The following is a 17,275-nucleotide window of genomic DNA, read 5'->3' on the forward strand; positions in this document are numbered from 1 at the left end:
AATATGAGAAAATAAATGAAGGTTGGGAATCATCGCACTAGATACCAAAGGAAATCTTTTCTTCCTCTGTTTTCCCGTCTTAGTTCTTCACGGCCTCGACTTGCAGAGTGAGCATTGCATCTTTGAAAATGTCGGGGGGACGGTGACACTGATTCCCCTGAGCGGGTCCCAGTGCTCTGTGAACGGTGTTCAGATCATGGAGGCCACGCACCTCAATCAAGGTATTGGCTTTTGGTTCTGAGTTCTTTGTATGTGTTGTTTCTAGAAAACAGGTTGGTTAGGTCATGGGGGAACACGTGCATCTTAGAATTAATTACACTTTAGGTGTAAGAAGGATGAAGACTGTTTGCTTCATTAGGCTGTTTTCTCTTTTGCTGGAGAACTTCTTCTTTTTCTTTTTTTTAATTAATTAATTTATTTTTTATTTTTGGCTGCATTGGGTCTTTGTTGCTGTGCGCGGGCTTCTCTCTAGTTGCGGCGAGCGGGGGCTACTCTTCGTTGCGATGCGTGGGCTTCTTATTGCGGTGGCTTCTCTTGTTACAGAGCACGGGCTCTAGGTGCACGGGCTTCAGTGGTTGTGGCTGGCGGGCTCTAGAGCGCAGGCTCAGTAGTTGTGGTGCATGGTCTTAGTTGCTCTGTGGCATGTGGGATCTTCCTGGACCAGGGCTCAAACTGTTGACCCCTGCATTGGCAGGCGGCTTCTTTTTTTTTTTTTTTTTTTTCGGTACGCGGGCCTTTCACTGTTGTGGCCTCTCACATTGCGGAGCACGGGCTCCGGACGCACAGGCTTAGCGGCCATGGCTCACGGGCCTAGGCACTCCGCGGCATGCGGGATCTTCCTGGACCGGGGCACGAACCCGTGTCCCCTGCATCGGCAGGTGGACTCTCAACCACTGCGCCACCAGGGAAGCCCCGGCAGGCGGATTCTTAACCACTGCACCACCAGGGAAGCCCTGGAGAACTTCTTTATAAAATGCCCGTTGTCTTGTTGAATTAAACATCTATATATTGACTTAAAAGTTGCTGCTGTTACGGAAATAAGACTTTAAAGGAATTTGTGAAGTTCAAAATGTGCTCTTCAAACGCAAAACCTTAACACAGTAGCTTCTTTTAATAATTTTATTACTTTGTTTACATTCTTTTTATGAATAGTTATAGTTATACATACAGGATCTGGTATTATGTCTTTTTTTCTTTTGAAATAATTTCAGTATTATGGAATATTTGCAAGAACGTTAAAAAAATTTATTTATTTATTTATTTATTTATGGCTGTATTGGGTTGTTGTTGATGCCGGCGTGGGCTTTCTCTACTCTTCGTCGTGGTGTGCAGGCTTCTCATTGCGGTGGCTTCTCTTGTTGTGGACCACGGACCTTAGAGTGCATGGGCTTCAGTAGTTGTGGCACGCAGGCCCAGTAGTTGTGGCTTGTGGGTTCTAGAGCATGGGTTCAGTAGTTGTGGCGCATGGGCTTAGTTGCTCCATGGCATGTGGGATCTACCTGGACCAGGGCTCGAACCCGTGTCCCTTGCATTGGCAGGCAGATTCTTAACCACTGAGCCATGGGAAGCCCAAGAACTTCTTTTTTTCTTTTTTCTTTTTTTTATACAGCAGGTTCTTACTAGTCATCTATTTTATACATATTAGTATATATATTGTCAATCCCAATCTCCCAGTTCATCCCACCACCACCACCCTCCCCCCTACATTCCCCCCTTGGTGTCCATACGTTTGTTCTCTACATCTGTGTCTCTATTTCTCCCTTGCAAACCAGTTCATCTGTACTATTTTTCTAGATTCCACATATATGCGTTAGTATATTGTATTTGTTTTTCTCTTTCTGACTTACTTCACTCTGTATGACAGTCTCTAGGTGCATCCACGTGTCTACAAATGACCCAATTTTGTTCCTTTTTATGGCTGAGTAATATTCCATAGTATATAGGTACCACATCTTCTTTATCCATTCATCTGTTGATGGACATTTAGGTTGCTTCCATGACCTGGCTATTGTAAATAGTGCTGCAGTGAACATTGGGGGCATGTGTTTTGTTTTTTTTTTTAATATCTTTATTGGAATATAATTGCTTTACATTGTTGTGTTAGTTTCTGCTGTACAAAAAACAAAGTGAATCAGCTATATGCATACATATATCCTCATATACCCTGCCTCTTGCGTCTCCCTCCTACCCTCCCTGTCCCACCCCTCTAGGTCGTCACAAAGCATTGAACTGATCTCCTTGTGCTATCTGGCTGCTTCCCACTAGCTATCTGTTTTACCTTTGGTAGTGTATATATGTCTATGCCACTTTGTCACTTTATCCCAGCTTACCCTTCCCCCTCCCCATATCCTCAAGTCCATTCTGTAGTAGGTCTATGTCTTTATTCCCGTCTTGCCTCTAGTTTCTTCATAACCATTTTTTTTTTTTTGTAGACTCCATATATATGTGTTAGCATACGGTATTTGTTTTTCTCTTTCTGACTTACTTTACTCTGTATGACAGACTCTAAGTCCATCCACCTCACTACAAATTACTCAGTTTCATTTCATTTTATGGCTGAGTAATATCCCATTGTATATATGTGCCACATCTTCTTTATCCATTCATCTGTCGATGGACACTTAGGTTGCTTCCATGTCCTGGCTATTGTAAATAGAGCTGCAGTACACATTGTGGTTCATGTCTCTTTTTGTATTGTGGTCTTCTCAGAGTATATGCCCAGTAGTGGGATTGCTGGGTCATATGCTAGTTCTCTTTTTAGTTTTCTAAGGAACCTCCATAGTGTTCTCCATAGTGGTTGTATCAATTTACATTCCCACCAACAGTGCAAGAGGGTTCCCTTTTCTCCACACCCTCTCCAGCATTTATTGTTTGTAGATTTTTTGATGATGCCCATTCTGACTGGTATGAGGTGATACCTCATTGTAGTTTTGATTTGCATTTGTCTAACGATTAGTGATGTTGAGCAGCTTTTCATGTGCCTCTTGGCCATCTGTATGTCTTCTTTCGAGAAATGTCTATTTAGGTCTTCGGCCCATTTTTTGATTGTGTTGTTTGTTTTTTTAATATTGAGCTTTGTGAGCTGTTTATATATTTTGGAGATGAATCCTTTGTCCATTGATTCGTTTGCAAATATTTTCTCCTATTCTGAGGGTTGCCTTTTCATCTTGTTTATGGTTTCCTTTGCTGTGCAAAAGCTTTTAAGTTTCATTAGGTCCTATTTGTTTATTTTTGTTTTCATTCCTCTAGGAGGTGCGTCAGAAAACATCTTGCTGCGATTTGTGTCAAAGAATGTGCTTCCTATGTTTTCCTGTAAGAGTTTTATGGTGTCTGGTCTTACATTTAGGTCTTTAATCCATTTTGAGTTTATTTTTGTGTGTGGTGTTAGAGAGTGTTCTAATTTCATTCTTTTTTTTTTTTGCGGTACGCGGGCCTCTCACTGTTGTTACCTCTCCCGTTGCGGAGCACAGGCTCCGGACGCTCAGGCTCAGCGGCCGTGGCTCGCGGGCCCAGCCGCTCCGCAGCATGTGGGATCCTCCTGGACCGGGGCACGAACCTGCATCCCCTGCATCGGCAGGCGGACTCTCAACCACTGCGCCACCAGGGAAGCCCAATTTCATTCTTTTACATTTAGCTGTCCAGTTTTCCTAGCGCCACTTATTGAAGAGGCTGTCTTTTCTCCATTGTATATCCTTGCCTCCTTTGTCATAGATTAGTTCACCATATGTGTGTGGGCTTATCTTCGGGCTTTCCCTCCTGTTCCATTGATCTATATTTCTGTTTTTGTGTCAGTACCATATTGTCTTGATTACTGTAGCTTTGTAGTATAGTCTCAAGTCAGGGAGTCTGATCCTCCAGCTCTGTTTTTTTCCCTCAAAATTGCTTTGGCTATTCGGGGTCTTTGTGTCTCTGTACAAATTTTAAGACTTTTTGTTGTGGTTCCATAAAAAATGCCATTGGTAATTTGATAGAGATTGCATTGAATCTGTAGATTGCTTTGGGTAGTAAAGTCATTTTCACAATATTGATTCTTCCAATCCAAGAGCATGGTATATCTCTCCATCTGTTTGTGTCATCTTTGATTTCTTTCATCAGTGTCTTATAGTTTTCTGAGTACAGGTCTTTTATCTCCTTAGGTAGGTTTATTCCTAGGTATTTTATTCTTTTTGTTGCAGTGGTGAATGGGATTTTCCCCTAATTTCTCTTTCTTATCTTTCATTGTTAGTGTATAGGAATACAAGAGATTTCTGTGCATTTTGTATCCTGCAACTTTACCAAATTTATTGATTAGCTCTAGTAGTTTTCTGGTGATATCTTTAGGATACTCTATGTATAGTATCACGTCATCTGCAAACAGTGACAGTCTTACTTCTTCCTTTCTAATATGTTTTCCTTTTATTTCTTTTACTTCTCTGATTGCCGTGGCTAGGACTTCCAAAACTGTGTTGAATAAGAGTGGTGAGAGTTGAACATCCCTGTCTTGTTCCTGATCTTAGAGGAAATGCTTTCAGTTTTTCACCACTGAGAATGATGTTTGCTGTGGGTTTGTCATATATGGCCTTTATTATGTTGAGGTACGTTCCCTCTGTGCCCACTTTTTGGAGAGTTTTTATCATAAATGGGTGTCAAATTTTGTCAAAACCTTTCCTGCATCTATTGAGATGATCATATGTCTCTTTTTCTTCAGTTAGTTAATATGGTGTATCTCACTGATTGATTTGCATATATTGAAGAATCCTTGCATTGCTGGGAAAAATACCACTTGATCATGGTGTATGATCCTTTTAATGTATTGCTGTATTCTGTTTGCTAGTATTTTGTTGAGGATTTTTGCATCTGTATTCATCACTGATATTGGTCTGTTATTTTGTTTTTTTGTAGTATCTTTGTCTGGTTTTGGTATCAGGGTGATGGTGGCCTGCCTTGTAGAATACGTTTGGGAGTGTTCCTTCCTCTGCAGTTTTTTGGAAGAGTTTGAGAAGGATGTGTGTTAGCTCTTCTCTAATTGTTTGATAGAATGCACCTGTGAAGCCATCTGGTCCTGGACTTTTGTTTGTTGGAAGATTTTTAATCACAGTTTCAATTTCATTATTTGTGATTGGTCTGTTCATATTTTTTATTTCTTCCTGGTTCCATCTTGGAAGGTTGTACCTTCCTAAGAATTTGTCCATTTCTTCCAGGTTGTCCATTTTATTGGAATAGAGTTGCTTGTAGTAGTCTCTTATGATGCTTTGTATTTCTTCAGTGTCCGTTGTAACTTCTCCTTTCTTATTTCTACTTTTATTAATTTGAGTCCTCTTCCTCTTTTTCTTGAGTCTGGCTAATGGCTTATCAATTTTGTTTTTCTCAAAGAACCAGCTTTTAGTTTTATTGATCTTTGCTGTTGTTTTCTTTGTTTTTGTTTCATTTATTTCTGCCCTGATCTTTATGATTTGTTTACTTCTACTAATTGTGGGTTTTGTTTGTTCTTCTCTAGTGCCTTTAGGTGTAAAGTTAGTTGTTTATTTGAGATTTTTCTTGTTTCTTGAGGTAGGATTGTATTACTATACAGTTCTGTCTTAAAACTGTTTCTCGGGCTTCCCTGGTGGCACAGTGGTTGAGAGTCCGCCTGCCGATGCAGGGGACACGGGTTCGTGCCCCGGTCCGGGAAGATCCCACATGCCGTGGAGCGGCTAGGACCGTGTGCCATGGCCACTGAGCCTGCACGTCTGGAGCCTGTGCTCCACAACGGGAGAGGCCACAACAGTGAGAGGCCTGCGTACCGCAAAAAAAAAAAAAAAATGCAAATTGCCAAGCCGTATCCTTGACCCGCCAAATCAGAAAATCTGGGGGTGGGCCCAGCAATCTAGTTTTTGGGTTTTTTTAAATAAAATAAATCCTGCAGGTGATTCTGATGCACCTGTATCAGAACATGTCAGTATGAGGACCAAGGCTAACCACAAATTCTTGCCCCAGACTTTGGCACAGGAGACAACCATTTGTCAGTTTCGTTAAACCCCTTTCATCTCCTGTTTGAATCATTACATCTATTTTTCATGATCTCTCAGTCCTTTTTAAATTTCATTTTTAGCTCGACATCCCCATAGGGTGACTTTACAGTGTGTCTTGGTGTGGATATCTTGGAGTTTACCTGTTTGGTGTTAACGGGCTTCTTGAATCTGTACGTTTCTATCTTTCTCCAGATTTGAGAAGTTCTCAGCCATTATTTGTTTAAAAATTGTTTTTCTGCACTATACTTTTTCTCCTCTCTTTCTGGGACTCTGGTTACATGAATGTTTAATATTTTAGTATTGTCCCACAGATCCCTGAGGCTCTAATTACTTATTTTTATCTTCCTGTAAGCTTTTTTCCTCTTCGCTTTTCAGATAAGATATTTCAGCTGATCTGGCTTCATGTTCACTGTTGTTTTCTTTTCTCTGTCATCTCCATTCTGCTATTGAGCCCATCCAATGAGTTTTTAAAATTTTGATTACTGTGTTTTTCAGTTGTAATATTTGATTCTTTTTTGTATACTTTATTTCTTTGTTGAAACTTATTTTTCAAGAGTGTTCACCCATGTTTGACCTCTTTTTGTTTTTGTTTTTTTTTAGGGCCCATCATTTTATTTCTAAGTCATCTGATATAGAAAACTAAAAGTTTTTTATTATGGAAAATTTCAAACACATACAAAATACAGAATATTATAATTAACCTCCATGTGCCCATCACCCAGTTTCAATAATTATTAACATTTTTTGCTTATCTTTTTTCATCTAGGCATTCTCCCCTGATCCTACCCTACCCCCTCACACACATTTTTCAGGGCATCCTATAGGATAAATTGTTTGAACAATTTTATAATAGCTGATTCAAAGTCTTTATCAAATAAGTACAACATCTCTGTGATCTCAGCATTAACATCTGTTGTTTGTGTTTTGCTCTGCAAGTTGAGATTTTTTTTCCAGTTCTTTATATGCTGAGTAATATTGAATTGCATTTTGGACATATCTATATTATATTGTAAGACTCAGGGTCTTGTTTCAGTTCCATGGGAAATGTTGATTTTTGCCTCTTTGTTTTAGCAGGCAGTTGACCTGGTCGGATTTAGACCATAAGTGAGAATCAGTCTGTGGGTCGTGATTCCAGTTCCAAGGCCCATTCAGTTTTCCAGGCCTTTGTGGTGCTATTCCAGTCTGTCCTATGTGTGTGCTATCCACCGGCCAGCCTGGGAGCTGAGACGTGTTCTGGCTCTTGGTTTAACTCTGAAAGTCTCCGTGTGCTGCTGGGGGTCAGCTCCATGTGTGCACCATTGGGGGTGGCCCAGGAATTCATACACAATTCCATGAGGTTGCCTTCCTGAACTTCTCCCTCTACAACATCTCTCAAGTACTTTCTGGTTCCTTGGGTCTTTCCTTTTCTGCCCTCCAGCTAGACGTCTTTATACTTTATTTATAAAGTATATAAATATATATAGCTTTATTTATACTACTCTTTCATGTTCTTCCTGTGCTTGTGCCCATGTCCGGGCCAAGCAGTGAGAGGACAGAGGGGAGAAAAATAAAACAACTGGCATCTGCCCTACCCTCCTGGGTCCACAGCTCCTGGGATTGGAGAGAGATTTTCCCCTGCCTCCCAGATTTAGGCATCTGTGGGCTCCCTGCTGCCGCCACTATTGCTGCTAGGGGACCCTCTCCCTCCTCCTGGAACCAAAACTAGAAGCTTCTCCTGGAGTTCTCTTTTACACCAATGTCAACTTTTGGGTTTCTTCCCAGATGAAGCCGGGGACACTGGAGGGAAACAATGGTAAATTCATCGTTGGTCAGTGGTGCTTTAGGTCCTGGTCTCTTTCAATCCACCTGCTTCTGTTTGTTTTCAGACCCCTTGAGTAGCTGCTGCACGTGTTCTGTCCAGGCTCTCAGGTGTAGCTGCATTCAGAGGGAGAGGCAGGTGGACGATGCTGCCCCATCTTGGGCAGAACCAAAACTTCTCCCACAGCGTGGCTTCAGACTGATGAGAAAGGAGAGATTTACCCAAAGCCGAGTTCCAAAGTGAACGAATGTATTTGTCATAATGGTCCACGGAAAAAAGTGACTTAGATACAGAATTATCTAAAGGCTGGAAAGTGGGTGAGGTGGGGGGCAGGAGCAGCAGGAGACCAAGTAGCATTGGCTGCTGAATCTTGGCAGGTTTGTCCGGCTCCCAGATCCCAGACTGGTGGCGTGGATGTTCTGTGGGATGTGCTCACCCTTCAGCAGATTAGTCATGTGGTTGCAGAGGTGAAGGACAGCACAGTGTTTTTATAGCCTGGGGAGGCTTGGGGGTGGTCGGTAAAGAGAAGGAGTTGATGAAGGTAGGAGACTCTTGGTGCTTAGGGAGAGGGGAGCAAGGGAGGCATTTTGGAGGGAAGGATGGGATGTGGACAGCCTGTGGGAGGCAAGGCTGAATAGTTGAGATTGTTACTAACGGAATGAGTAGTATTGTTAGTAACAAAGAATATGAGCTACTAGGTACCAACGGAAAGAGGGTTACAGTCAGCCCTCCGTATGTGTGGCTCCACATCCCAGTGAATTCAACCAACTGCAGGTTGAAAATATTCAGGGAAGAATTTCCAGAGAGTTCCAGAAAGCAAAACTTGAATTTGCCGTGCTCTAGCATTTACATTGTATTTGCAGCTATTTACATAGCATTTACATTATATTAGGTATTATAAGTAAGGAGGATTGTGTAGGTTATATGCAAATACTAGGCCATTTTATACAAGGGACTTGAGCATCCCTCGATTTTGGTCTTCCTGTGGGCGTCCTGGAACCATCCCCCATGAGGGATGACTGTGCTAATAGTTTGACCAGTTAGTGTAATGCCTTCTATTCAGTACCTTAAAATTTAACATTTCATTGTCTGCTGTCTGGAATCATCCTGTAATTATCTCTTGTACTCAATCCATTGTCTTTCGGAAGGATGAGAGCTGCTCCGTATACTCTTTTTGTATCTCCCCTGAGGCTTTAAGAAGAAAAAATTGAGCTCACCCCACCCCCCACCCCCACCCCCACACACACATCTAAAAATTTCTTTGGGGGGATGGGACTGGAGCATCTTGAAATTTTATAGAGCTCCACACTTAGCCCATGCACACAGTTGGGCAAATGATTCTTGTTGATTATTTGTCTGGAAATCTCAATAACAAAGATTGAAAATCAATTTTCTTTCTTCTCTGGCGTCCCAGAATCTAATTGGGCAATTTTTACTTTGCCAGAAGTCAACAAGGGTTTAAGTGGTTTATCTGAAGCAGGATATTGCAAGTCCACATTTGAATTATAAACATTGAAAAGGAGAGGACAGGGCCTAGGTGGCTTTTTGGTAAGGTGTCACGTGCACTTACATCCTTCCCAAATATTAACAGGCGATCTGATGGCATGCTGTATACCTGCTACCCTTGATGCCGAGTGCCTGTCACTCACCTGAGCCCGCTGTCAGCCCCAAGCCATGTGACCTGTTTGAATCCGTTAGTATTCGTGTGAAATTTTCATACCCACCACAAGCGCCGTGTCAGATCTTAAATCCCCATCTCGCTGCCCAAAGCCATTTTGAGATAGAGAAAAATTACTACAGTTCAAGTGTCTTAAAAGCCAATGTCACAAGGGTCCAAGGCCCTAGAACATATTACATAATCTGTTCTTAAGTATTGGCATATGTTAGTGGAAATTAGACTCTATCAGGGCCCCCAGATGGTGCCACTATCATAACTTATTTTAGTATAAATATCTTTAAGGCCTTTTATACGACTTGAAATTATCATACACAAAGCAAGTTTCTTTTTGCTTGAACTAGGAAACGAAATAAGAGCTTCACCCATTCTGCCTCACCCAACTTCTCATGCAATACCATTCCAGAACATTTTTCTGGACGGAGCTTTGCTTTTCTGACTGTTGTATCTAAAATGAAAACCTCTCTTTCACTGAGCATGGTTTAGCAATGCGCTATATATCCTGTCTGTGTGTGTGTGTATGGTGGGGCGTAGAGGAGGGCCTTTCTAACGTATGATTAAATTCAGAATGTGGAGCCCTGAAGCAGAATTTCTAAAGGCCTCCTGGCTTTTGGCCTGTAAGCTCGCATTACATTGCATCATACCCTTTTGGGAATACAGTTGTTTTATATGTTCATATTAATGGTAACTCAGAATGAAATAATTCAAACATCATCACCTCAGAAATATTCATATGACAACATTTAATTTAAAACAGTTGATTTTTGTTTTTGTTTTTGCGGTACACGGGCCTCTCACTGTTGTGGCCTCTCCCGTTGCGGAGCACAGGCTCCGGGCGCGCAGGCTCAGCGGCCATGGCTCACGGGCCCAGCTGCTCCGCGGCATGTGGGATCTTCCCGGACTGGGGCACGAACCCGCGTCCCCTGCATCGGCAGGCGGACTCTCAACCACTGCACCACCAGGGAAGCCCTAAAACAGTTGATTTTTATTCGTGCAGTAGCAGAATTAGAAAATCTCACATAAAATTTGAGGACCGTAATTAATAGTGATATTAATGATTATTATCCCTACACTCCTTAGAAATCACTAGAAATCTTTACAAGTTTAATTTTTTTTCAGTGTGCCTGAAATATTAAAATAGAAAATCAGTGGTTTCATTCACAGAGACTTAAGTGAAGCTTTTTTTTGTTGTTACCAAGTGCCTTTGTCTACCTTTTTATAATATCGTTTCCCCTCCATCCCCTTCTAAGATCGTCTGGAATTTGTCTGTCCTCAAGTATTTAACAGGCTCTCAAGTGATCTCAAAGATGCCATCATATATTTCAAGGAGGTTTAGATATACTCTAAAAATGACAAATTAAGTGCATCACAGAAAGTCCATGTGCTGTGATTAATCACATTAACCTCAGATCAGGGAGTCGCTCATAGTTAAGGAGAATTTAAGATCTGGAAGGAAGGCATTGAAGACTTGGTGAGGGAGCTAAGCCCTGGAGGGCTTACCCCGTCAGGCAGGACACATGAGCTGGGTCTCTTCCGAAGGCCTTGTACCGTCACTCACTCTCATTCATTCATTCACTGCCTTTTCCCCTTCAGCTTTTTGCTTTTTAAATATACTCACAAGTCTCCTTTAAACAAAAATACCACAAAATATCCCACAGGGTCTGTCAACTCCCGGCTCCAGCTACTACCAACTCTGTCTTTCTCTTCATAAACAGACTTCTTTTTCTTCTTCTGTTTTTTATTGAAGTGTAGTGGACTCACAATATTGTGTTAGTATCAGGTGTACAGCAGAGTACACAAACCTTCTTGAATGAGTTGTCCACACTCAGGAGACCTCAACTGCACTTTCCCTGGGCTTCTGAGGTTTTCCTTCTCCCCCTCTGAGGGTCCTTCTCCGTTTCCTTTGCAGGTTCATCTTCCTCTCCTTGAGCCATTAAAAGCCAAGCTCCTCAAGGTGCCCAGTGTTGGGTGGGCCATCTTTTCTCCCACCTCTCTGTTCTCTCCTTTTTCCCACACCTGTGGCTTCCTTTATTAGAGATGACTCTCAGATGTATATAGAGATACCACATTCTCACGCACACACACGTATATGCACATATATATGTATACATCTCTACCTGATATCTGTAGAGATGTGTGTGTATATGTGTATATACACATGGATCTTAGGTAGATATGTACATATACATATGTATGTATGTCTGTCTCTATATTTTGAGGTATATAGTTCATCTATAAACTTTTTTTTAATTACCATCAGGATTAATAAGCAATTCTTAATCCTCCAACTTTCTAGATTTCTTCATTTTGATCATTTAACAGAATATACTTGATAAGAACCAGGCGTTCTTTCAAAAGTATACTTGCCAACATCAGGAGAACATCTTAAACAAAATATGCTTTATTTCAGCACCATATCTTCTCGTCACAGAGCACCAAATTATCAAAAACTATGCATATATATATATATAATAGAGAGTAAAGTCGGTAGGAAAGTGGGTAGGTTGGTAGATGGACAGATGGATTGAGAGATCTCCTAGGCGTTTCTTCTGGAGCTTCAGCTCCATATTTCTATCTGCAAAAGGCATCTCAAATCCATTATGTGTAAAACCAAACTCAAGATTTCTCCCCCAACCTGATTTTGGTCCTTTTCCAGTGTTCTCAATCAGTGTGAACAGGTCCCCATCCAACTAATTACAGCAAAGCCCAGGAGCATCTTCTTCACCTCCCCGGTCCCCCTATCTGGCCCATCATGAGTCCTGGTGAGCTTATATCCCAAGTATCTTCTGGATCTGTTTATTGACCTCTTACCCCTCCCTTCCAGTTCTGAGCCGCCATCATGTTTGACCTGGACCACTGCAGTAATCTCTTACCTTGTTTATCTACATTTCCTCTCGCCCTCTGGTACATTCTTCAAACAGTAGAAAAAATGATCTTCCTGAAACTCACATCTGATTGTGTGATGCTGCTGTTGCGCAAAGCCCTTCAGGGTCTTGCTGTTGCCCCTACGTGAAATACAAGATGCTTTACTGTATCCCGAGCAACTCTACATGCTCCGTCCTCCCCTCTCTCTCCAGCTTCACCTTGTGCAACGCTCCCCCTGGTTTCCTCTGCCGTGTCTCCCATCACTCATCATCATTATCACTTCTTCCTGTCACAGTCTGTTGGATATGCCCCCCCCCCCCCCCCCCCCAAGAGCTTGTCTTAAGCACCACCTCCTTCACGGCATCGTTCCCTAACCTCCCCTGCAGCCAGCCCCCTTCTCGCGCGTGCTCGTGAGCCGGGGGCAGGGTATCTCTCCTTCAGTTGCAGCTTTGCGTTTGTTTGTTTGGTTAGTGACCTCTTCCTCCTGCTTGTTCACAAGTTCCCTAAGGACAAGGTGTGTGTCCCACTCGTTCACCTCTGCATCCCCACCCCCAGTTCTTATCATAGCGCGGTAAGTGTTCATTCAGTATCTGTTGAGTGAATGGACACACAGCAGCAGCATGTGAAAAAGAAAAAATGAAGCACATCTTTTAAGCCAGTAGGTTTGTCCATAAAGGAATACGATCGAGGAAAGAGAAGGCACCAGCCTTAACAGAGCCCCTTTTATGTGCCAGGTGCTTTATACACGTTATTTGGACGGAAAGAAGGAATGGTCATGGGTAGTTTTGTTTTCTTTCATAACTGCTTGAAGGGATTTTTATGTGTATTTCATGCCAATACATGGGTGGCAAGATTTTTTTCAGTGATTTAACATGATATGAAATATGTCTCTGAAGTACTATCCTATTTTTCCATTAACATATTTTAGCAATTTTCAACTTGTGTGCCTGGGCATTTTATTAACAGAAAAAAAAAAAAGAATTGGATTAGGTATAATTAACACCTCAAATGAGATTGCCTTGTTAATCTCTAATGTCATTTTAAGAGCGTTAAATACACATATATCCTGGACGTGGCTACTTAACTTCTGACTTTTGTGTGGCACACAGTTTTGAGTCCTAGTCATAAAAGGCATGTGGGAAACACCTTTCTTCATTGTGGTAATGGTGCCTTTCCATAATTGGGAAATATACGAATGCAATTTTATATGAGGGAGATAAGCAGACTGTAGGTGGATAATATCCGCTGCTGCCCTTCTGAGTCTCCCCAAAACGTGTGCTGCTTCTCATGTTGACTCCATTTCTGCTAAAAAACGACAGCCATCAGAACCAACCCTTCGGTTGCTCGCTGTGGTTACGATCTAAACCCGCTAGGTTCTAACCGTATTGAATTTGAAGCTCCTTTGAGAATCCGTGACAGTATGTCACATGGGCAGGTGGATGTGCGGGTCTGAAGCTCCAGAGTGGCCATGTGGGGTATTGCTATTACCTGCAGGGTCCAGGTGGAGCTGGTACCCAACTAGAGGTCACGTGCCCTGTCCAGAGGAGGCAGCCAACAGTAGCCCAGTGACAGCACAGATCTACTGATACCACATCTTCTAATTTTTGAAGGGAAGCCAGAAACTCAGACTTTTATGTGAAAACTACAGATTTTTAACCGTTGACAGTGAAGGATTTTGTTTTTTACATCTGCGCGGGACACACAAAACACATCCGTGAGCTGATTTTTTTCTCTGGCCCTCGTTGCAGATTCTTTATCCTGGCTGCTAGTTCTTCACGGTCTCTCTCTCCCTCATCTGTCCAATATGGGTTCCTGCTGCTGTTTCACGTCCCCTGCATCTTGGCTGGACCTGACTCTCTCCTTTCTCCAAGCCCAGGAGGTCCATCTCCTGTCTCAGGCTCAGCGCCTCCCCTCGTCACCCTCACAGGGAGCATCTCTCTTGTCCTGTGGGACCCAGCTTAGGTCCTTGGTGTCACCTCCTGCACCCTGCACTCATCACTTTGATCCGTCGTGGTTGACTTCTAGATGAATGTCTTATCTTCACAAATAAGTTGCATTCTTTTTCAGGACAAAGATTGAACATGGGGTTTGGGGGTGGGGGGTGGTTTGTTTTGAGGCTTGGTTGACTCTCAGGTGCGAATGGGACCAGAAAAGATAAGCAAATCTCCTAAATGCCTCCAGTGACAGGGAGCTCACTGCCTTCTGTGACATCCATGCCAATTTGGGACAGCTCCTATCTTAGAACGCATCTGTTTGCTTCATCAAGCTGAAATTTACCTCCCCACCTAATGATGTTGTTACCCTTGGGCATTTACACTGAATTCTTCTGCCCCTTGTACAATCATTTTCTGAACAAGCAGGACCCTAGTCAGTCCAAAGGAGCTGTTCTTGTGTGTCCAATGTAGCCGTCTAAACAGGGTTTTCTCAAGAAGCCGTGTTTTTACGTGGAAATAGTCACTGCATATGCGCATTTTCTTTCCTGTCGAATTCTGAGGGAGTTTTTAGTAACAGTGACCCTATTACTAAAAACCTACTGCTCTGACAGTTTCACCGTGTTTTCATTTGAATGCACTGTCCTTTGAGGTTTCTACTTCTATCGGCATTAATAAACATTTCCTAAATTGGTGACCATATGCTTTGCTTGATATTCTCACATCTCTTTGGTTACCTGATTTCTGTTTTTCTTTTCAACAATCAAAAGTCAAATTATCTGTATACTGAGTTTTAAATCTCTTACGATATTGTCATGCTTAGATCCCTCACTTCTGCCCTGGGTAACGTGAGAATTGTGACACTCGGCTCTAAAAATAGAAGCATTTGAAGATTTAGAATTGGCTTATGTAAGCAGACTTTTGCGACGAAAGCCTCCCCTTACTCTGTTGTTGTGTAGGACACTGGAAATCACATCTCAGCTGCAGGATTCCATGTTAGAATGTCACCAGCTAACCAGGTTGCTCAGTGTAAGCTCATTGCTGTTTCTGTGTGTTCTTAGGTGCCGTGATACTCCTGGGAAGAACCAATATGTTTCGCTTTAACCATCCGAAGGAGGCCGCCAGGCTCAGGGAGAAGAGGAAGGTGAGCAGTGTGGAATCTCCTGTAGCTCACTCCGCTCTGGGAGGGGCTGGGGTCGGGGAAGAGGGGGTCTCCACTCTGGTTCCAGCAGTTTAACTTTCTGGAGCACGAACCAGCCCATAGCCTGGATTGATTCTAGAGGGTTTGTTTCCCAGCGCATGGTTCCCTGGTGAAATAGGCTAGCAAGTGAGATCCAGAGCAGGAGGAGAGACACTGCGTCTCGACCCTCCTGTTGAGCGCTGCATCCCCTGAAAGGAGATGGGCATCATTTCACATTAAGTGGAGAGTACCTTCCACTCAAGAGCATCTGTTTTAAGAGTTAACCCCATATCAGAATCACTTTCATCCAAAAGTTGGCTCACTTTTTATTTTCATTCACAGTAAATTGGATTTTTGATGAGGGTGTGAAGCAGAGAGGGGGCGAACTTAGGACGATGGGAAGAGGCTTCAGCTTGGATGGGGATGACTAGAGGGCCCTTGAAGTACTGGATGAGGGAGGTGGGCAGAGGACCAGAAAGAGACAGGAAGAAATGGAAGGGAGAGAAACCTGTCTAGGACACCGTGTTGACCGTAGACTGAGGAAGGGAATTAAGTCACAGCTGAGTTTTCTGTGAGCCAGGCACTGTGCAGAACCTCCACATGTACCAGTTTATGTGCACAGAGGCTGTTATTACACCCACATCACAGATGATCGAGATGAGAAACTGAGGCTGGCCTGTCCCGTGGCCAGCGAGCGGGGAGCCGGGGCTGCAGCCCCGCATCTCAGCCTGCTTTTGCTGGGGCTGCCCAGAGTTGCCAGTGCCTTAAATGCGGAATGACGAGAAAGCCGCAAACCCCAGCCTTCTCCAGGGCTGCCGGTTCCAGCCTGTGAAGCCTATTGTCTGTTCCAGCCCAGAGTCGCCCTGGAGGGCCCTTTTCAGGACAGAGTTGCAGGGAAGAGAGGGAAGGAAACAGGTTTTAACTTAGTTATAATCATGACACAGGATGAGGGGAGGGAGGGCTGGCAGTGCGGGGCAGCTGACGTGGGGCCTTGGAGGCCCCTGGAAGGAGTTTGACTGTTTTCTAACCATTTGAGGTCTTTAAGCAGTAGAGGAATGTGAAGATAAATTTACTACAAATGTTAGGAAACTTTCCATGGAAGCCAAACAGGTTAGGCTGTTGCTCTTTTGGTCTCCCTCCACCTCTCCCTCTCCCTCTTTGTCACTCAGCAAGTGTGAGTACTGCTCCTGCCAGGGGACAGGGTTGACACCGATGCCGTGACCCCTTCCCTCCACTTGAACGCAGCAGCCAGGTCAAGGAGATCCACAGGGCTGTGCAGTTCCCGCCCGAGCGCACTGCGGCCCTGCTGGCCTTAGCGTGGGGCTTGGGCTCCAGACGGATCCCTGGCCTGACCCCTGACATGCGTCCTCAGAGAGACCAGTTGTGTGCAGGCTGATGGGGGGCGTGAGCCCCTCGTTGCCTCTCCCCAGTGGAGCGTGGGGAGCACAGAGCACGGCCTTCCCTTGCTGCCGAGGTAACCGCTCTGCCCTGTGTCTGCTCTTAGAGTGGCCTTCTGTCCTCCCTCAGCTTGTCCATGACCGACCTGTCCAAGTCCTGCGAGAACCTCTCTGCCGTCATGCTGTACAACCCAGGGTGAGTGGACTGCAGCGTTGCCTCCCCTGGGGTTTTCACTGTTGTGGTGTTTGTTGTGTCGACCCCATTAAAGTCATTAATTAAAAAAAGAAGTCAGTTAAAGAAAATAAAACTTCTGCAGTCAGGCCTCCTTATCACATCAGCCATAGTCATTTTCCACGTTCCTTTACAGCCCTTGCTGTGTATGGACATCCTTTAACTTAGTTATAATCACGGCACAGGATGAGGGAAGGGAGGGCTGGT

General features: G+C 43.6%; 1 protein-coding gene across 4 annotated transcripts in view; it reads left to right on the forward strand.

Annotated features, from left to right (window-relative positions):
- LOC113626476 (kinesin-like protein KIF16B) overlaps window positions 1–17,275 on the forward strand; it is a 280,843-nt gene that overhangs the window by 135,784 nt on the left and 127,784 nt on the right. For all 4 annotated transcript variants that reach the window (XM_027118145.1, XM_027118146.1, XM_027118147.1 and 1 more), the window contains exons 15-17: window positions 84–221; window positions 15,321–15,403; window positions 16,944–17,032. In XM_027118145.1, the coding sequence (XP_026973946.1) occupies window positions 84–221; window positions 15,321–15,403; window positions 16,944–17,032 (310 nt within the window). The remainder of the gene's footprint in view (window positions 1–83; window positions 222–15,320; window positions 15,404–16,943; window positions 17,033–17,275) is intronic.

Source organism: Aethalodelphis obliquidens, unplaced genomic scaffold (assembly GCF_003676395.1).
Source record: "Aethalodelphis obliquidens isolate GAN/ISIS:26980383/991018 unplaced genomic scaffold, ASM367639v1 scaffold18, whole genome shotgun sequence".
Classification (NCBI taxonomy): domain Eukaryota; kingdom Metazoa; phylum Chordata; class Mammalia; order Artiodactyla; family Delphinidae; genus Aethalodelphis; species Aethalodelphis obliquidens.